The sequence below is a fragment of the Schistocerca serialis genome, chromosome 11 (genome assembly GCF_023864345.2).
Source record: "Schistocerca serialis cubense isolate TAMUIC-IGC-003099 chromosome 11, iqSchSeri2.2, whole genome shotgun sequence".
NCBI classification, from domain to species: Eukaryota; Metazoa; Arthropoda; class Insecta; order Orthoptera; family Acrididae; genus Schistocerca; species Schistocerca serialis.
In genome coordinates this window covers 128,172,386-128,195,466 of record NC_064648.1, presented here as the reverse complement: position 1 = coordinate 128,195,466, position 23,081 = coordinate 128,172,386, and the positions used below count along the sequence as shown (strand labels likewise).

Below are 23,081 nucleotides of genomic sequence, written 5' to 3'. Positions count from 1 at the left end.
TTACAGAATATATAACTATGAAAATATAATGAAATACAGACCTCTAGCTGCTTACAGGCGTTCATAAATATCAGCAGGGACAGTCGAAAATGTGTGCCCCGACCAGGAGTCAAACCTGGAGTCTCCTGCTTACACGGTAGATGCTCTATCGGACTGAGCCATCAAGGACACAGAGGTTAGTGTGACGGCAGGGACTTACCTCTGGTACGCTCCCCGTGAGAGACACATTTCCAACTTACTGTCCGTGCACTACATTTGTAGTGCCCCTGCCCACTATACTCATTACTCGCGGCACTCAGTCTACCAATGCCCGTAAGAGTTTGAGTTATGTGAGTGCATCTGCACTGAAGAAGATCATTGGCCAGAACACTTTATCTATATGAAGATGGTATCTGTTCTTTTGGACATGTTTGAAAGAACAGATACCATCTTCGTACAGAATATTTAACTGTTCTAAGTAATGAATGCTACTATCCAATGTGGTGATGAAGTGTCAACATATTCATTAAATACACAAAAAATATATTTGACCAAACGATTAGATTAAATAGGTCCAAATTGATGCATGAGTATATAAGTATCTTGTTCACTGTCCTAAATAAAACACCAGGAAAAAGGGAAAATTCCATCAAAAGGACACAAAAGAAGATAGGGGGAGGGATGGCAAGGCAGAAGAAGAAGGAAAGAGGGGGAACTACACATCTACACCATGTTCAATGTGCTATGTATCACCATTCAGAAAGTAAATAATAACTCAACTTTCAACTTGGGCAGCGATCCCACATTAAAATATGTAATGCCAGATGACATAGTAGTCTTCCACACCAAAATAACATAAAAATCCTTAATACAAGAGTCATAATCACCCATGATGATAGAGACAACAAAAGATAGGTATTACATTCTTATGCACATGAGTCAGCATAGGCTGAGTAACATGTTGTGATCTTCATTCTGAAGACTGGTTACATCCAGCTCTCTGTACTAGTCTATCCTGTGCAAGCCTTTCAATCTGTGCATCACTGTTGCAATCTACATCCACTGGGACGTGCTTACTGTAGTGTAGCCCTGATCTTCGGCTACAATTTTCACCTCCCTCCTGAACTACCTGTGTCATTGATGCCTCATGATGTGATCTATCAACCAATCCCTTCTTTTAATTAAGTTGTGCCATAAATTTCTTCTCTTGCCAGTTTGATTCTGTCTCTCTCTTCATTAGTTATCCGAGCTATCTGTCTAACCTTCAGGATTTTTCCGTAACACCACATTTGAAAAGCTTCTAGTATCTTCTTGTCTGAACTGTTTATTGCCCACGTTTCAGTTTTATACGAGGCTACACTCAAAATTAATACCTTCAGGAAGCACTTCCTAACATTTGTATTGATATTCAGTGTTAATAAATCTCTCTTTTTAAGAAATGGCTTTCTAGCTGTTGCTAGTATGCATTTTATGAGGGCAATCCCAAATGTAGCGTCTCCTATATCTTTTACCTTGTTGCCAGGGTAGAACCACATGATGGATGGGTGATATCGTTTCAACCAAAGTCTTGTAGTAGATTGATGGCTTGGTGAACAATGTGTTGGTAGCTGTGTGTTGGGTAATGCTTATGCCCTTGCTCAATGTGCCTCTTCTTCAGTTATGAATTGCCCTTCTCAATTTTTTCAGTGTTTCAATGTTCCTGTCAGCATTTATTGTTGTGCTGACAATATCCTCTTCTGGTTGCAAAGCACAGTCACCATGACTACCAGTAATGTGTCTTTGGTTGAATTTTTGCCTTTTGGGCAAAGAGGGAGGCTACTTGTTGTGTAACAGTTGCTTTGCCTGAGGTTTAAACTGTAATGCTCAGGTTTCATCACCTGTGGCAGTCAGGTCCAAGAACTTGTCCTTTCATCTTGCTTGGTGGCAAAGAAATCCACCAGAAAAAACAACTCACTGCTGTTTGTGGTCTGTTGTCAGCATACATGGTACCCACCTTGGTAAATGTCGTGATATTGCAACTTTGGCATTAAAATGCTACGAATGGTACTTCAGGATGCCCCAAGAACCAAAATGCAGAGAACATCCAAAGTGATCCTCCAAATTTTGTGCACGATTTCCTCAACTGTTGTGGCTATCTCATCAGAAACTGACTGCCTACCACTCCTTTCTTCATTGTGAATCTCAGTACAACTTCTGTTTTCTTTGTACACCACTTGCAAATGTTTTAAGACACCCATGCATGGCTGTCCATACACTTCTATCAGTTGGTGATGAATTTCAACCGATTTAACACTTTCTGTGTTCAAAAATTGAATAACTGCGCAAACTTCACATGTGGTGGTAGCATTCAACAGGAGCTCCATTTTCAATGGCTGCAAGCCGAGACAGCATCTCAGTGAAGCACAAATGAACTTATTTGGGAGTTAAGGTACTGCCAATCACAAGAGTGTAACCAGCAGCTGCACAAACAGTTTCTCTGTGTCCCCAGTGCTTTGGAAGCCTTTTGTTTATGAATATCCCCTCATATTAGCTATATGAGCTAGAGTCAGTTGTTTTTCTGCCCAGATTGCAAACATTAGTGTCATATTTCCTAATCAAATTCTGTTGACATCACCTCATTTAGTTAAACTACATTCCATTATCATTGTTTTATTTTTGTTTATATTCATCTTCTAACTTCTTTCAAGACACTATCCATTTCTTTCAACAGGTCTTCCAAGTCCTTTGCCATCTTCCAACAGAAATACAGTGACATCAGCAGACCTCACAGTTTTTATTTCTTTTCCCTTACCTTTGATTACATTTCCAAATTCCTCCTTGATTTCCTTTACTTCTAGCTCAGTGTACAGATTGAATTGCATCTGGGATAGGGTACAACCCTGTAACATTTGCACCCTCCTAATTACAGTTTCCTTTATGTCATTCAGCTCCCACAGCTACTGTCTGCTTTCTGTACTAGTTGTAGATGACAATTCATTCCTTGTTTCTTGTATTTTACCTCTGCTGCCTTCAGACTTTCAGAGAGAGTATTGTAGCCAACACCGTCAAAAGTTTCTGTAAAACTACAAATGCTATAATTGCCAATTTTCCTTTCTTCAGTCTCACTTCTAGGATAAGTTGTAAGAACTGTATTGCCTCGTATGCTCCTACATTTCTCGAATACCCGAACAGATCTTCCTTGAGATCAGTTTTTACCACTTTCTCCATTCTTCTATAGACAATTCAAGTAAATATGTTGCAGTCATGACATACTGATATTTCAGTAATATTCATGCCTACCATCACCTGCCCAGTGTGGAATCTAGTGTGAAATTTTAATTACTACATTTCTTCTTGAAATCTGAGGGTATTTAGCCTGTATTATACATCTTGTACACCAGATGGAATAATTTTGTCATTGTTGGCCTCCCAAGGATCTCAGTAGCTTATGATGGAATGCCATATAATTCAGAGGCTTTGTTTTGACATAGGTCTTTCAGTGCTCTGTAAACTTCTTCATGCAGTATTATACCTCTGATCTCATCTGCAGTTACCTCATCTTTCATGTTCTTTTTTGTATAGTCCTCCTTGTATAGTCTTTCCATATTTCAGATTTATCTACTTTCCTTCATACACACTTGTCACCTGAGCTCTTGATATTCATAAAGCTGCTTCTCTTTCCACCAAAGGCCTCTTTAATTGCCCTGTAGGATGCATCTATTTTTTTCCCTTGCTTTTAAAGCCTTCCAAAGTATGTCCTCTAATAATTTCTGCTTAGTCATTTTGCACTTTTATCAGTTTCAGTTTTTAGATGTCTGTAGAACCTTCTGTCTTCTTCATTTGCTGCATTTTAAAGATTTCTCATTTTGTCAGTTAAATTCAGTGTATCTTGCATTATTCAAGGATTTCTACTGAGCCTTATCTTCTTACCTATTTGATCTTCTGCTTGTGGTGCTTCACTTACTTGGGGTTGATAAAAATAAAGTTGGAGTCTCCATGCAGTGTAACACACCACAAATTCAATTTGTTGACTTCACCAGTATTATGTGATGAATTTAATGGCTACAATAGATTCCAGGTCTCTGGTCCTGAAGTTTACTTGAACTATCATTTTTTTTAAACTATATGTAATATAAGTATTGATGAATCAAAGCACAGTATTTATTTCATAAATAACTCACAAATAAACTTATTAGACAAGAGAAGAGAAAGTATGTAACTCAGCAACTGGAATCAATAGAAGCAGATTTTAAAAATTATAATACGCATGGATTCTACAAAACTTTTGCAAACCAAATTAAAGGGTATATCCCTCAAAATGTCTGTTTTCGGAAATCAGATGGGAATCTGGCACTAAGCGATGAAGAAAACTGTGAAGAATTAGCCAAATATTTTGAAACGCTACTAAACTGTCCAGAACCAACAGAAGCTCTTCCAATATCCAGCACTAAAGCCCCGCAACAGCAAGACTCTGTACCGCCAACTGAAGAAGAAATTATCAAACACATAAACAAACTCAAAAATAACAAAGCATCAGGAGAAGATGGAATTGTAGCCGAATTTCTCAAAAGTCTAGGGTCTAACTCAAGAAATGAGCTAGTTAAAATTATTCAAAACATATGGGTTACTGAAGAAATACCAGAAGATTAGAAATGTGCCCTAATACATCCGTTACATAAAAAAGGGGATAAATCAGATGTGAGCAACTATAGAGGAATCTCCTTACTTGCCGTCACATACAAGATATTATCAGCTTGTCTTCTTGAAAGAACACAAAAACTGCTAGAACCCAAAATCTCAGATTTCCAAGCTGGTTTCAGACCAAACAGATCATGTCCAGAACAAATTTTAAACTTGAAATTGATTACAAGGATGAGACAAATGCGAAGGAAGCCTACAGTATATGTCTTTGTCGACTTTAAAAAGGCATATGATTCAATTCACAGACCCACACTATTTAAAATTCTTGAAGAACAAGGACTGGATAAGAAGACACGGAACATCATAGAGCAGACATTAACAAATACAAAATGCAAAGTGAAATTCATGGGAAAACTTTCAAAATCATTTGAGATAAAAACTGGGGTTAGACAAGGTGATGGATTATCACCTCTGTTATTTAACTTAGTTCTGGATAGAGTCATGGCAGAATGGGAAAAAGAACTCAAAAAAGAAAAGTACTGGAAACCAATATCACTGGGAACCAAAAAAGGTGACCTACAAATCCCCTACTTAGCCTATGCAGACGATCTTGCAATAATGGCAGATTCTAGTGAAATGGCAGTCAAACAGATAGAAACCTTAAAAGAGTGTGTAGGAAAAGTTGGCCTACAAATATCTTTTGAGAAAACGGTGTTTACAACAACAAATCTAGAAATTTCTAAGTTACAAACCAAATATGGAGAAATTAAGAGGGTACCATACTTTAAATATTTAGGAGAGATAATTTCTGAAAAATACTCACAACAAGAAAGAATATTAAAAGCTCGTAGGGGTCTAGGGCTGGTCCAAAACATTTACAATAAAAAATGTCTATCTATAAATACAAAAATTAAACATTATAAGTCAGTAATTAAACCAATAATGCTATATGCCAGCGAAACCTTGACACTTAAAAGGAAAACAGATATGGAAAACCTGAAGAAAGAGGAAAGGAAAATCATTAGGAAAATTCTGGGACCAAGATGGACCAAAGAGGGGTATAGATTACAGAAAAATTCTAAAATTGAAGAATATTCTAACATAGAGATAGACATGAGGAAGAGGCGTCTAAAATTCTATGGCCACATAATGAGACTTCCCGATCACAGACTTACAAAAAAAATAGTAAGATACGTAGCATCCCTTGTTAATGGAGGAGAATGGATCAAAAATGTAAAGAAAGATCTGGAATTAGCCAACATTACTACTGAAGACATGAACAAAAGAAACAATTTCAAACTTAAAGTTAACAAATGGGGAGGTCAAACCAGAGACAAAAGCACCGAGAACTGGAACAAAATGGAGCGAAGAAAGAAAATCTGAATTCTCGCAAAGAATGAAGACCTGGTGGGCAAACAAGAAGAATAAGAAGCCCCAGAAGTGAACCATCTTTACTTAGCGTCTTCCATGTTGGGAGCTTTACGACTAATAATAATAATAATAATAATAATAACTCACAAATAATGCTCAAAGATACATCAGGCTTTTATGCACTATTTTCTATGTACATAGTTGGTTGACAGTCGCAGAAATTAAAAAAAGTACTGCAGGTCTATGTGACCCATGACAAATCTCAAGTGCTACTTCCCCTCAGGGTGATCATGACTCTTTCATGAGTACTGTGTGGCAAACATGGGGCACCTAGATATTGCAGCACTCACATCCTTTCTTGTGCTGCTATCTCTTATTGCTGATTATCCTTATTTCTCTTAATCTCTATCCCAAGGTGAAAATTTGTGATGTTGACCTGGCTATTTATCTAGGTTTAACTTCCTTTTGTTTACATTTAGATCTATATACTGTATACAGCAATTTTTCAGCTGAATTTTTTTCCTGTAGTGTGAATGACTTGTGAAGAACACCTTAAAAAGCACCAACGGACTTCAGCCTCTGTCCACAATAACCATGTAGATTCAAATACACACTTAGAAGCCAACGCAGTAGCCAGCCCAACATGATGGGGTCATTGTGTATCCTACCAGTAGATCCCTTTGAAAACAGATGGATCATACTGCGGATGCCTGAGCTGCTAGCTCCCCATTCATGCTGAGGAGTAGGTGCCCATTTTCATGAGGCACGAGGACTGCAGCAGTGGGCATCATCCTACATGACGTTTCCTTTAACTGGGTGACATTTTGTATGTGAAACACATCAGACTGAACCAATGTAATGGTCATAAGCTTTAATCCAAATACTTTCCCTGCTGTGGCTGCTTTATGAGAATAGAGACGAACCAAAAGACTGGAAACGAAACAATTTACTTGGTACCCAGAGTGTACTAGAATAGGTGGAAATACTTTTACTGTTATGTGAACCATTATTTTTTTTGGAACACATAGGTAGACTCATTGGGAGAAATGTTATATGCATCACTGCTATTTAAAGTTGCCTCTGCTGCATAATCTCAAACAGTTCAGACATGAAAGATTCAATGATATACCAGTGACTGTTATTCCACATAAAACTCTGAATATGGGACGAAAAGTTATTTTTCACAGAGACCTGACACTCCAGACAGATGAAGAGCTGCAAGCTAATATAGAATCGTGAGGTGTACATTTTGTCTGACAGGTACTGAAAGATCCTAAAGATAACGAAATAGAAGCAGCATTTTCATCCCCGCTTTTGATGGAAATGTTCTTCCACAAAAAGTTAAAGTTGTGATGTGTAGACATGATGTGAAACCTTATGTCTCACCACCCACTAGTTGTTTCCAGTGCTTATGCTTTTGACACATGACACCCCACTGCATGCCAGATCCAAAATGTTGAAACAGTGGAAGATCACTTCATAAAGGTTGTCCTTTGTGTACAAATTGTAGAGAATACCATCCTCTAAGTTCACCAGTTTGTCCAGTATTGAAAATAGAAAATAAAATAAAAGAATATAAATCAATTGACTATCTGTCATACACTGAGGCAAGCCAAAGATATAAACCTATACGTACAACTAACATGATGACAAATTATTCAGAAGTCATGGATATCTCCGCACCTACACTCCGATTAAAGATACTTCGTGATTGTCACATTGTAGTGGTTGGGGAGGGGGGAGCAGTGTTGCTGGCATGTACACATACCTACAAAACAGGCATTAAAGAGAGCACATGGTGCTCGAGAGAGAACTAATATTGTTGGCAGTGGGCACCTACTATTGACTTGCTGAAACGTCAATCACAAAGTAATTTTAATCAGAGTACGCTTCAACTTTTTCAAAATCAACTCTACCATCACTCTCCCCACCTGTGGTTCCTGCACCACTATCTTTGTGAATCACTCCTTGCCCCCAGCTGAAGAAACAACTTCCTCCTTCCTCCTCCTATATCTACTGATGATAGGGCTTGCTCTCAGCACCCCCTCTCCTTGGAAATCCACAGATCACACACAACACCAGCCAGTGATGGAAGGAACCACAGCCTCTGGGTCGCAGGACTGCTAGCTCTTCTTCCATCCTTGTACTGCCAAAAGTTGTGAAAGAGAAGAAGAAGAATTCTCAGAAGAAGGCTCCTCTGGTGACTGTGCAGGTGCCGGATCCCTCCATGCCATTAGATTGTGAACCAATGTTCATTGCTGTTGTTCCATCCTACTGGTACCGAGCGAGGTGGCGCAATGGTTAGCACACTGGACTTGCATTTGGGAGGACGACGGTTCAATCCCGCATCCGGCCGTCCTGATTTAGGTTTTCCATGATTTCCCTAAATCGCTCCAGAAAAATACTGGGATGGTTCCTTTGCAAGGGCACGGCCAGCTTCCTTCCCCGACCTTCCCTAATCCGATGAGACCGATGACCTCGCAGTTCGGTCTCTTCCCCCAAACAACCCAACCAACCCATCCTACTGGTGACAGACAGTGGTCCTGGGGCGTGGCTTATTCTCCTGACCTTTTCACAGCTAACCAGGACACCCTCAATATGATGATCCAATGGAACTGCATGGATATTATGGCCACCTGCTGGAACTACAACTAGCAGTTTCATCTTGTTCTGTGATATGTGTTGTTCTCCAAGAAACACGCTTCACTGATGACCATTCCACAATTTTCAAAGTTACTTTGCATTCTGTCAGAATAATACATGTAAGATGCCATCTGGATGCATCTGTACAGTGGTTCATAGAGACCTCGTCAGTGAGTGGATCTCCCTCCATACCGTATTAGAAGCAGTAGCAGTGCTAGTGCAAATGAACCCAACAGCCACCATTTGTAACATTTATTCACCTCCAGACAGGCTGCTTACTTTTATGACTACTGTAATCCATCTGCCCCCCCCCCCCCTTTCATTCTATTTGGCAGTTTTAATGTGCACCACTCCCTGTAGGGAAGTACCATTTTGTGTGGTAGAGATTTTGATTGAACAATTCTCTCCTATCTTGATTTGTGTTCGCTCAGTAACGTACCCATACCCCCTTTAGTACCACCAGTGGCACCTTTCCAGCTGTCAACTTTATGATCTCTTCTCCCAATCTCTTCACTACAGAGGTCACTACTTGACAATCTTTGTGACAGTAATCATTTTCCAGTAATCCTGTCACTTCCTTGTCACCATCCAACAGATCAATTTCTAAATTAGGCACTTCAGAGAGCCATCTGGCAGTTATATACCTCTGCTGTCACCTTCACTTTATATTTGTCAGATTTCATCAATTAAGTTGTGGGGAACATCTCCAGTGTGGTCACTTGTGCTGCTGGAGCTGCTATTTGTACATGTCCCCTCCAGTGCCAGCCAGTACCATGGTAGACCAAACACATTGCAACAGCTATCCAGGACCATCAAAGGACAATGCAGTGTCTGAAATGACATCCTTCATAGAGCACCCTCATTACTTTTAAATGGCTTTATGTTAACGTTTGCTATCACATTAAGTGCAGGAAGAAGAATGCTTGTAAGAACATGTTCATTTTCATCCCTGGTGTAGGCCAAGCTTCATAATCTACTGCGCTGCCAAACTCACATCCTTCATGGCTGGATTTCTTCCAATGCATTGGTTCTTGCTGTGAATACCTTGTGACTCACATTGTGATGTGTCAGCGGCCTCCTCAAACCCAGCTACCTTTTGAATGCTTAAAAGATGAGTTGAAGATATGTCCCTATCCTCTAACCTCATCATGTTGAGTTGTATAATGTTCCTTTCCCTTACTGGGAATTGCTTCAGACTACTCATCAAATGCTATGGGCCCAGTCCCTGATTCGAATTCGATTCATAATCAGATGATCCATCATGTGAATGTTATTCAAAGACTCCAGCTATTCAGTGTCTTCAACCAAATTTGACCTAAATATGTTTCCCCTTCACAATGGTGAGATAGTATCATCAGCCCAATTCTTAAAACAGGCAAAACCTGTGTCCAGAAACAACCGATTAGCCACATTAATGTGCTGTGAAAACTGCTTGAAAGCATAGTAGCCCAATCATTAAGCTGGGTTTTTGAATCACAAGGCATTTTGTCCCCATATCAGTGTGGTTTTTGGGAGAGTTGATGCACAGGCAACCATCTGATTGGGTCGGAAACAGCAGTCTGACAGACTTTCTAAGCTCCAATACTTTATTACAATCTTTTTCCAGACATAAGACATACAACATTGCATGGTGCCTACTCATTATTAATCAGTTTTTATCCCACTAGTTGTTTTGTGTTAGAGCTGGCATATTGCTCAGCTTTATAAGGGTCGAGGAGACCGGTGCCCTGCAGGGCTTTGTGCTAAGTGTTTCACTCTTTCTTATCGGCATCAATGGGATAGTGACCTCTGTTGATCAACTCTGCACCATATCTCAATGCACCAATCACAGTGCCATCCAAAGGGCCTTCACTTAGACCATTTCCCATGGCTTCAGTTATCCCCAGTGAAGACAAAAGTCAGGATATCTGTGATTGTACTACAGTCCATCCTGGCATAGAACTCTCCTTGGGTAACCAGTGTCTGAATATTGTTGCATAGTCCCAATTTTTGGAACTCCTCTGTAATAAAAAGCTGACGCAGTTGCCCCATGTTTGTCAGCTGAAGACTAGCTGCATATGAGACCCTAACACTCTCTTTTTCCTTGACCACACGTCTTGGGGTGTAGTTAGTGCTTCTTTCTGTATTTACCAAGCCATTGCCTCCTCTTAATTGGACTGTGTTTGCCAGGTTTTTTTGCTCAGGGGCACCTTCACTTTAACATTGTTGGTCCCTGTCATCATTGTGGAGGAAGACAGGTGCCTTCTGGACTACTTCCATAGACAGTCTCCTTTCTGAAACAGGAATGTTCCCTCCGAAGTTCTGATGGTACCATCACTTGCAAACTCCGCTGGGAGCAGTTACTGCTTGTAGTGTTTCGCTAGGCCTTCTACCGGTGCCTACACCTAGAAAAATGCTCTCTGAGTGTTCCCCTCCTCCCCACCTACCCCTTGGTTAGTGCCCAGGCCATGAATTAGAGCTGATCTATTTCAAGGAGCTAACATATGTCACAGCCATGACCTTTCAGCAACTATTCCATTTTGTTCTTCAGAAGATTCAGGATGCTACAGTCATGTACACTGATGGGTCTAAAACCATGGATAGGATGGGATGTACTTTTACATCTTCCACCAGTCAGGTTCAACATTTGTTTCCAGGAATGTTTAGCGTTTTTATGATGGAGCTGATAGCCATTAACAGAGCACTGCATTTTACTGAACAAGCCTCTTTCAACCACATTTTAATTTTTAGTGACACAATGAGCAGTTTCCAGGACATTCGTCGGTGTTACTCTGATCACCCTCCAATATCTGCTCTTTGTGATGTTTTCTCTGAACTTAGTTGTACTGCCTACTCAGCTATCTTTCTCAGATTCCCAAGTCATGTGCATGATCCAGGGAATGAAGTGGCTGACTGTTTGGCTAGAGAAGAAATTATTCATTCAGCAATCAGTTTGACAATTTCAGGTATGGATTTTCGGGTACAAATGAGACTTTTTCTCATATTGAAATGGAACATCTGTTAGGCTACTGGCCCTCAGAAAAATTGTGCACTATCAAGGAAGCTAATGCTGCATGGCAGTCCTTCCATTTTTCCCGGAAGGAACCTGCCGTCCTATGTTCCTTCCACATTGAGCGTACCAGATTGATATTTAATTTTTATTTTGTATAATGAGACACCTCCACATTGACACTACAAAGTATTATGGACAGTATCACATATCATCTCTTGAGTGAAGGACTGATCGCTGTTTAGTCTCTTAATCCCAAACAACTGTGAAGTGGCACATGATGTTTCTCCTTTTCACCACCAGTTTAAGGGTTGTGGTGCCACAAAATGAAGTGTAAACATGTTTATAATAAGTAATAACACATCTAATGCTGTAGCAACTAGACTAGACTGGACTGAACTGATGTTTCCACAAACCTATCATCATAGCAAAATAAAATAGTGAAATTTTCATGAAATTTAAAACGACTGAGAATTTGTATGTAAATTGTCTCACCTTACAGGAATTTTCGTTCTGATTCCAAAATTGGTCTTAGGTTTTATGTATCTATTAACATTTCCAAAGTGATGACTAATTTAATATAATTATTTGTATTTGGTTCTATTAATTTAGCTCATGGTTTCAGTTATAGTTGTATGTGTAAAACATGATCTTTTTCCTCCAGCATATGCTGAGTAAGTATTACTTTTCAAAAAAGTCTTTTAGTTGAATTTGAATGTTATACATCTTCATTTATTTATACGTGATACAGTTTTGAAATTAGCCAAATGTGTTGTTCCCCTGTCCAACCTAATATACTTTTATGGTATATAGTTGCTGTTAGGTCCTCAGTTCATTGTGGCAAAATATGGGATCATAAGTTTAAGTAGTTTCAACATTAGAAATTATTATGGGAATCCTTTTTCCCCATTTCAATAAATCACTGCTTAATACTTGTTCTGAAACTATCTCCAATCTGTGCTTCATTGAATATATACAGAGCATATCTCCTTAATTTACTGCCTTTTCCATATTTCCACAGTTTTAATGTGTAGTTCATAAGCAGTAGATTAAGAGTTTCATCTATGGCTACAAACACTTGCAGTTTAAAATCTGATTCCAAAACTCACTTTGTCATCAGGTCTCTTCCATGTATGCAACCATTTCATGTTTCTTAGTTGTTTTTATGCAAGGATTAAGCTATGCTCTATGCAAAATACTACCAGTCAGCTACCCCTTTCATTCCTTTCTGCAGTCCATCTTCTCCAACTATTTTCCCTTCTCTTCCTTTTCTTGCTATTGAATTCCATATGCCCATCTCAGTGAAATTTTTGTCTCTCTTTACAGTCAGAATCGTTTTCTTATCTCATTCTATATTATTTCAGTCTCCTCATATGTAGAACTGGAGCCATATAAATGTGTGCTGTTGTGGTGGGAGTTGGCTTTGTGTCAATCTTGATTACCTAATACATTTGCTATTATGTTAATAGTAACTTACTGCATTATTGTTTTCTTATTCATTATTAGATTACTCCTGAATTACCCCTATTTGATTTTGTTGATAACCCTGTATTCCCCTGCTAGAAGTCTGTTCTCTCTGCTGCCATACTTCAGTAATTCCCAATACATTTAAACTTCAACCTATCCATGTCTCTTTAAATTCTCTAACCTAAGTAACAAATTAAGGGATCTGTAATTCCACACATTGACCTGTGGAATGTGCCAAATTTGTTTTTCCTTGTAATGACTTATGTCTGAGTAATACTCACCATATGATTTGAGTGGAGGACAAATTTACTTCCAGAATGTTTTATCCAATAGGATGCCATTTTCATCTTCATTTACTCATACACTAGAGCTGCATGCCCTAGGGAAAAATAACAGCTTTAATTTTCTCTTGCTTTCAGCTGTTCGCAGTACTCTTGCCATGTCATCTTGAGTATATGCTACAAGGTCAGGTGAGTCAATCTCCAGACTGTTGCCCATCTAATTACTGAAAAGGCTTGTCAGCAACCACAGGTTAGCCTGGCTACTCTGTAAAAACTTCTCCATTATTACTATAACCATAGTATGATTACCTTTATCACTAAGCCAGAGAAACCACCCCATCTCCATGGTTCCTGGGAGCATAATGAAAAGAATGCTTTCTACACCAATTGCAGAACACACGTTACACCTCTGAAAACTTGGCAATACAAAAAAATAAAGGAAAACAGCAGTCTGTCACTTACTTGTACAAGAACAAAGCTGCAAATGCCAGTATAAGGAACACACACACAAACCTTTAATGCCCATACCACACATTGCACCCACCAGGAACCTGAAAGTTGTCTTAGTTCCATTCTGCGGGAATGTTTTATCTGTAGCTGGAATGATGAGTTCCAGATATTTGAGGGGCAGCCCAATCATCAGCTGCCTTGCTGACTCTCAATACAGTATGGTAGCCTCCACTGTGTGCATTCTCGAGATGTGACCTATATCTGAATCAATTAAGGGTCTTCTTGAATCCCAGGTAACCAGATATTGGGGACTTGTGAAAATATTTCAGGATATCTGACAAGATGTACTGGTGAGTTTACAATTATTGCCATCCTCTCATATATTATTTCAATTAACATGGGGTTTCATATTTGCTGCAGTGCCAACGAAACAGTCTATGAGTGTGTCTTTTGCATTCATTAATCCCTCTCCAAATTTGTGTAATTTTTTCATTTATTGAAATGATGTTGTTTCTTCTTATATGCAGTCAGTATCCCCTTGGTTCACTAGGTAGCCAATAAAAAAGTTTCTGCTTGCTCTAGTTGTTGATTCCAGTTCAATCAAATACACTTAAGTGGCTGTTGTAGCAGTGTACCCAAACCTAAAAGTATCCTTAAAAACAAGGGAAAAGGCATGTGCGTAGTGTAATTTTACTATTTTAAAATCATTACTTATTCCACTCTTCGGTTTCCCTTTATGGATTACTACTAGTCATATATAAGAACTCTGGTATAATCAGCTGGAGGATATTCACATATGAGATGAACATCAAAGAAGTAAGGATCTAATATTGTACATATCTGTTGTCTTAGCTAAAACTGAAACATATTAAGTCTACTATTTTGGGAAAACTTAACAGAGATCTTCTGCATTGATTTTTTAATAAACTGATATGAACCACTATCTTGAAACAGCATATTTTTAAAAAATTAAGACATTTCTGAATTAAAATATCTACTAAAAGTTCAGCAAACTGAGTCAGCAGTAATGAGGTTGGTCATTATTGAAATTTCTCTGGTAATTTTCCTTATAAAATGGCCTAACCTTAGCAAAATTCTGTCTTCCTGACAGAATATTGTGATAATTTGAAATATCTAACATTGGCTGATTATATACCCATATATATATACTTGCCTGACTTCTGATTTATAACTCTAGTTTTGGTGAACACTGAACTTTTATTTCTGTGTGTTTTATAAATCAGTATTTAATGCCTTTCTTCTCATTCTTCAGGTTGATTCAAAGTACTGGTAGAGCTGTAGCATTTCATTTGAAGAAACTTTTCAAGGAGTGGTCCATGGTGAGCTGAAGGAGATAAACACAGAAAATTGACATGTTCCCATGTGTACTTACACACATGGACTAACATCAGAGAAAAATAACTCATAACGCGTATTTACCTACATCAATGGTGTGCAGCCCCCTATCTATGTTAGAAAATTGGATGGTGACATATTTCCCAGTTATGTAATCTTGAACAAACCTTTGAGAATGAATAGGAATCATCAAGTCTCAGCTGCTGGCAATCATGGGAAACATGACTGTGAAAATGAGCAACAAATCAAGCAAGAAGTTTCTGTTGTGGAACAAACTGAGAAACAGTATTCGTCCTCCCAGAAAATAGAGAATACTTTGAAGGACTCCTTTAATGCCATCTGTAATGCAAATACCATGACACGTGCTGGAGAGAAAGCAGACAGAAGTGATGATGACAGCAATTTATCTGCAGGTGGTAATGTCAAGGGCGATGCCTTTATCTGCACTTTAAATAGTGGATACGGTTGTGGTGTTTGTGGCAAAACATTTGCACGGGCTAGTGCTTGTAAGAGGCATACAGCAGTCCACAGTGATGAAAGACCACACAGATGTAATGTTTGTGGACTAGCCTTTGCTCAGGTTAGTGATATCGAAAGACATCGAGCTGTACACTCTGATGATAAAATACACAAATGCGAAATTTGTGGCAAATCTTTTACTCAGTTGGGTTATCTCAAAATGCATGCATTAATACACAGTGGAATGACTCCCCACAGATGTGATGTATGTGGCAAATTTTTTACTCAGTTGAGTACCCTAAAGAGTCATTCATTGGTACACACTCAAAAAGAACCCCACAAATGTGATATCTGTGGCAAATCTTTTGCTGAGTTTGATACTTTCAAGGCCCACGCATTGATACACACAGGAAAGAAACCACATAAATGCGAAATCTGTGGCAAATCTTTTGATGAGCTATATTCTCTCAACAGGCACGAATTGAAACACGCCGGAAAGAACCCATACATTTGTGACATTTGTGGAAAAGATTTTGCTCTGTTGGGCAGTCTGAAAAGGCACCTTGCAGTACATACTGGACACAAACCACATCAGTGTCAAATTTGTGGAAAATCATTTACTGACTTGGGACATCTCAAGGTCCACGTAGTAATACACACTGGAGAGAGGCCTCACAAATGTGATATTTGTGGCAAAACTTTTTCCCATTTGAGCAGTCTGAGGAGGCATGTAGGAATACACACAAATGTGCCACTTGAGGCAAATAAACTTCGTTAACTGGTGTCTGCAAGGTTCTTACAACAATGCACATTGGAGGAGGATCACACATTTGTAATATGTAGGAAATCATTTATTGGTGCTAACATTTTGAAGACACGTGTGTTGAATTGTGATAGAGGGAGATCAAAGAAACTGTGACAGCGTTGCAAATCCCTTAATACAGTTTGACATTTCCAGAAGTTGCAGTTCTAACTGCTACATAGGGGTCATACAAACATGACTATAATTAATACTTCAATGTACCTACTGAAGTTGAGACCAGAACATGGTTGTTTTGTAAGAAATCCTTTATCTACTTTGGGAATCATAGGTACCACTCAGTATTCGGTACGCTTGATAGGCAAGGAAATTATAAGCTGTTTTGTCACTTAGAATTCAACAAAAGCGTGCATCTTAAGAATCTTGATGCTGTATATACTATGCAAAAATATAATATTTGTTGTGTATCATTCACTTTGGCTAGTCATCTTAACACTGGTGAAGACCACAGAAGTAGTGCTGTGTATGTAAGTAAAATATATGTATGTGTGTACTGTTTGTGGTTATCATATATTATAAAATGGGTGATAATGATATGCATCTTCAGAGAAGGATGGAAGTCAGCTGCTGTTTATACCCATACACTACTGTCTTTTAGGGAGCTGTATTTCATGTGAAATGCTTTTTTTTTTTTTTTAAAGCTCTGCTCATGATTCAAGGCTCATAGAGATTAGTGAGAATTTTAATTGCTTTCTTATATTTGGAATATGATTTGATACTGTATTTTGAATAAACATGAGGTTTCCAAAAATACCTACTTGTCTTTTGTATTTTATTTTAAGATTTTTTTTGGTCAAGCAGTTTTCAAAGTTTCTTCCAACTTTCCTTATGATGAACATATTTTCAATTTTCTACTGAATGTGCTGGTTTGATGTGTGTTGTCATACCTGCAAGATCGCAAGGCAATTGTCATGTGATGGACATTTTTCAGTTATGTGGCTCTTCTGGTATGTGACCATCATTTTAACCTGTTGTCTCTTGTAACATGCCATCTGAAGTATTACATTCGCTTCAAAATTTTTATGTAGTGTTCACATATATGTTATTTATGCTCTCTCATTTTTCTTAATGTTCTTGTACAATTGTTGGTTTGCCTGGTAGTGAAAATGCATTAATTTTAAATTGTGGACTTTTTATTTGTTTATTTGGTTACATTATTGCATGCAAATTATTTGTTCAATCAATTTATGTTCATGCTATTCTGTCTGTGGATGACATACTTATGTAATAATGGGTACATATGTTGGTTCCTCAGTAAACTTACTGAAACAATAAATGCAATAATTCTCACTCAACTAAGAATGGGTCTCCCGTGGCAGTGATTTATTGTGTTAATAACTATTGCACAACATGCTTTATTCATGGAGTTACAATAGTACTCTTTATGGTGCAGCTTAAATTCTGACTCAAGAGCATTACATGTTCCCACTTATCACTACATAATGCACCTAGGAATTTAATTGAACATGATTGTTTTGCTGGTTCATTTGTTATAATCAGGGGGGACATAATGTTGCACTCTCTATTAAGAACAGTGTCCCATTTGTAATACCCAGAGTACCATCATAAATTATGGTGACTTCAGTGTAACTATTGTCTTTGAATAAGTATCATTTCTTAGGAGTGGCCTTCTGTGCAAAATGTACTATTGTCCATAAGTCTTGCACACCATTGTACAAAATGTATAACACCAAAAAGTAAATAAGTTACTTGAAACACTTAAATACATGAGACCAAACAGTCAATACCTAAAACTAAACACTAAGTACCTTCACCAACCACTCTGTATGATAATCAAAACATCAAGTGATAGCAGTTTACAAGTGTGGTGTGAGTGAAGAAGTAATTAATGACATTTCATCACACTGTCTTCCTGTGTATTTAAAGTATCACAAGACCAAAGTTTCGCAAACTAATGTAATTCACAATCAAAACTCAAATATTAACTAATTTGTAACTTAGCTATGTAGGGAGACCTCTACTAATGCATGAATCCATACAGTCATCATGATCATATAACGCATGAGAATGCTACAGGAAGTGGGATATGCCAAGTTATTCATTAGCAGTAGGTAGTGAGTATCATAACTGTACTAATAATTAGATACCGTAGAACTGCCATCAACTGGTTGGGAGACAGAGAAAGTAACAGAATACTGCTAGTTTGGAAAATGCATCTGCTTGCTCAGTTATGTTACATGGCTCATCCTGCAAAGTAACATCTGCATGACTACGGTGACATTTATTACAGAACAAAAGTTATCTGCATTTGTATCAGAGGCCTGATGAAATAACCATGAATACTTGTCTTCAGTCATGTCTAGGCAAGCAGATAATTTGTAGAAGGCAAGAATAATTAACTATGGCTTTCATGGGCATGTACAGAAAATTTTCCAAGAGAGGATATGATTACCATCTTTTATATGACTGATTACGTGATTTTGAAGACAATATCTAAATTTTGCAGAAGTTACACAATGCTTATTGCATCTTGGAAGAATGATGTTTATACTTGCAATATTTTCTGTAGCTGGGGTCCTTTGTTTCTTAAAACATTAGTATATTTTATTAGAATTCACGATATATAATATTTTTTACACTGTTAATATGAGTATTGATGCTACCTTTTGGAATTATAATTTTAAATTACCTCATTATTTGATTAAAACCAAATCCTAGAACGAGTTCAAAGATAAAACTAGACAATAAAAGTAAAAGGCTATCATTCATTTACAGATTTTTTATTTGTACATCCATAGCGTTAGCTTGAGGCTGAAAATTAAAAATCTGAAACAAAAATAGCAGAATGACTAAGAAAAATCAAGATGAATTCAACAAAAAAATCGGGAAAAATCATTAGTTAAAACATCTCAAACTGGTTTAACAGGAAGTAAACTTAAAAAAATATTTGTTCAACTTTGTGCGATCTGCAACACTTTCATCACAAAACTGTACATCTGCTTATGTTAAAGTTATTGCATTATTGTCATGCCTTCTATTTTTTTAATATTAACTGACATAGTTGAAGTTTAACCAAACATATTTTGGTCGCTACATTTTTGGGTTGTTTGTGTGAAATGCGTCCCATGCAATTTACAGCTATGTGGTCATTCAGAACCCAAATCCACTCTGTAAGTCACTGATATAACTGTATTTGAACAGTCAAGGAATTAACCAACGTCTTTCTCATCTCCCCAGTTTGACACTTTATTGTGAGTAGATCCCAAATGCATTTTTCACTGCATTACATTCTGTAGAGTTTGAGAAGATGGCACTGTACGACGGGAAGAGTTTGTTGACCTAGACATTAGACGCTTTTTCCCGTTTTATAAGGCAAAACAGCGTTTTCTATTGCTGATTGTTGCTACTGGGTCCACAAGTGAAGCATAAATGAGCCCACCATTAGCATAATATGCTGTTTTATTCAGGATCTCCTGTAATCATTTTGCTGCAGTAAACTGAATGTAGTCTCAGCAAGCAATCTTAGGTTGTATTTGTCCATGAACAAACGGTGAACAACTAATGTGAATAAACTGTGCAGTACAAGGAGGCGATGTCCCTGAGTGTTTTTGGAATGGATGTGAGCCATGTGCATCACAGCCATGTTTATGATGTGCTGGTGGTGTGGTACACAGGGAATTGGTGACAGGCTCCTCATTTGTGACAGTGGTTCTTTACTGCAGTTTGATAAGGTTCTTTTATGAAAACTTTTCAATATCTTTAAAATTTTACATAATTAATTCAACATCTTACGTACACACAAAAGAAAGCTTTTGTTTTCGTAATCACTAGAAGTACAAAAACGATTTTATTTTATTTTTGATATACAGTATTCCATATTTTAATGCAAATTTTAATTCATTGTGAATACTTGCTTTTTCATGTAGTTAGTTATTAAAAATGAAAATGATACCCTGATTAAAATTATGTCTCCTATCAGTATTTGTTACTTAATACTTCAATTTGATGATAATGAAAGTTGGGAAATACTCTGCCTACACTGAGGATGAAAACAATGTCACTGCAGTAACAACAGGGTGTATACGACCCGGGACAACCGGGAGATCCGGGAAAAACCCGGGAATTTTTTTCATCTGGGAGAAAACCGGGAAAAACCCGGGATTTTTTTAGAATACCGGGAATTTTTAATTGTTTTAGTTTTAGTTTTCAGTTAAATTTTTGTAATTTTGACTGGTAAGAACCGATACTCTAACAAAGGATATTACTGTACCCCACTACTGCAGAATAATACTTCAACAATAAAACATAAACGAGAGACAAAAACGAAAATAACTTAAATTGCAAAGGAAATGCGCCACATACAACAACGACACACAGTGCTCATGCAAGCATCTGCCCACTGGAAAATGTGTCAAACGCTTTAGGAAGACTAAGCAATGCTTCATACTAACAAATTGCCTCCGATGAGCGTGAAGTCACAACTGTTAACATTAGATTCGTTTTAGGAGGTAACGAACGGGCTCATGCGCATGTGCAGTTGAGTCGCATTTGAGTAGTAGATTCTCCCGCTTCTGGCTACAGGAATGTGACTGATGGCTGTGCAAGCAGTCGCAGCAAGCAGCTAGATGCTACCGGGAAAAGGGGACGCCAAATTCATATTCTTGAGGAAAAAAACTTGTTTCACAAAGCTCCTACCATACAGCGCATGTTTGTTTATCGATTATTCATATGATTTGAAACGCTTCCTTGCTGGTTTTTGAACACATTTTAAGTTGATTTCTGAATGAATCATAAGTTGATTTTTGAATGCATGCATAGTGTATGTGGTTACTTGGGTTTGCGAATGATCAGCGTTGTTGTAATTACTAGCGACATCCAAAGGTTCAGACTACCAGAATGGATATAAACGACTGACAGGAATAACAGGTGAGAAAGATTACGTATTATCATCTCGGTGTATCCAAGAAAATGAAATTTTGACAGAAAATTTTTGGCCATATTGCTACACTAGTAAGGCCCAGTAGTACAGTCCTCAGCTAGCAGCCGCTTAAGTTCTATTCTGGAAGTAATGCGGAAAACATGTTGTACGAATACGTAATAACACCTAACCGGAAAATAATTGCGCGATAACTAAACCTGTGATCCTGGCAGGGTTAGTGAAGTTAATCGGCGAACAAATTTTGACAATGGCAGGAATAGCTACAGAATTGGTGATAACAAGATTGATTGTTAGAATGAGGAAGGAGAGAAATGGGACATCACACACATTATGGAAGAATAAGACGATTACAAATTTAAATAAAAATTTCATAATACTGCTTTTCGATCTCATGCTTGAGAAACTGGTGCGTATGAATGAAATGTGAAACTATTTCCTAACATAAAGCTTTTTTTTTGCTTGTAGTAGGCCTAATAGCCATTTGCTATTGGTACTTCATGAATCATATTCTATCGTGTTATAAAAATGGCCCTTTGTGCCAAAACAGCCTCGTTTATTTGGTGTGTGTTACAAAATTGCTGCCATATTAGAAAGGCCTATTTTGTTTTATCTAGCAGACAGTGACAAAATAGACGTAATCAGATTGAGAAACCACATCAATATTGGGTATTGTTTGTGTTAACAGCTTTTTCAATATTAGATAACGACATTCCGATTTTTCATGTAGCAAAACGTTTGATGAACTTTGATGCGGTAATAGATTCTTTCGCAGAAAGGAAAGGATGCCATGTAGAGCTGTAGCAAGATTAGGGAGAAAAAAATGCTAGGAGCTAAGGATCGAAGAAATGTGCAATTTCTTGCTTATCTCTTGTCTTTATTGGTTTTATGTATCCTCATTTAATTTCATGTCACACAAAACAGCATGTTATTAGCTAATAGGCAATAAAGAGTTCAAATTTTATGAAGAGTACTTGTTCTCACAATTACAAACAATCCCATCTGTTATTAATTCCGAGTTTGAATGCTTTGTGAAGAGGCGTGGCACTGCACTTTGGCACACTTAAGACCAAATAATATGCCTTACATTTCCTCGAACACACGTTTTATGTTTTAGACTTTTCAGAAAGATGTGTGCTAGAAGATGAAAAGTTGAACTATGTGCAAGAATGTACCATGAATTTATTAAATCACGGACCGTTTCAGTCTCGTTTAAAAATCAACTCTTTGATGAAGAGCCATTTAGAAGAATTTCGAAACCTGGAGATAAGACATTTATGTCATTATTAAAAATTTTACTGGCACATTTGTGTGATTATCTTAGTGTGTAACACGCTCAAAATAGATCATCATTATATGCGAAAGCTTAGCTTCTCTTGCAGCTTATTAACCTTAGAGACCAATATTATATGTGAAAACTTTGCTTTTCTTGTAGCAACGCTATGTAAATTAATTTAAACTATTAACTTTCCGTTTGTGTATTCGTGCTACTTAACAGTGATGTTGCTGTACTACATCACGTGTCCAATGCTCTGAATATCAGCTGTCATCTGCTGGCGAGATCATGTGACATGAGCTATGACTGGCTTACAAAAGCGCATCGAAATCTTGATTTCAATGATTCGGAAAGTAACATGCAGTGTTTGGTGGAATATCAATTTATACTTTCGTAATACGAAAATTCACAGCATACATGTTGCTGCACATCAAAGATTTTTCCAAAACGTGTCCTTTTCCCTGAGTTTCGTT

General features: G+C 37.7%; 1 protein-coding gene across 5 annotated transcripts in view; it reads left to right on the top strand.

Annotated features, from left to right (window-relative positions):
- The window catches only part of LOC126427049 (zinc finger protein 708-like), a 77,303-nt gene extending 60,115 nt beyond the window's left edge, over positions 1–17,188 (top strand). For 3 of the 5 annotated variants that reach the window (XM_050089222.1, XM_050089229.1, XM_050089228.1), the window contains exons 4-5: positions 13,489–13,600; positions 15,074–17,188. In XM_050089222.1, coding sequence (XP_049945179.1) covers positions 15,332–16,393 — 1,062 coding nt within the window. In that variant the 5' untranslated portion in view covers positions 13,489–13,600; positions 15,074–15,331 and the 3' untranslated portion in view covers positions 16,394–17,188. The remainder of the gene's footprint in view (positions 1–13,488; positions 13,601–15,073) is intronic. The other 2 variants (XM_050089224.1, XM_050089223.1) reach the window with 2 other exon arrangements.
- Positions 17,189–23,081: the final 5,893 nt, after the last annotated feature.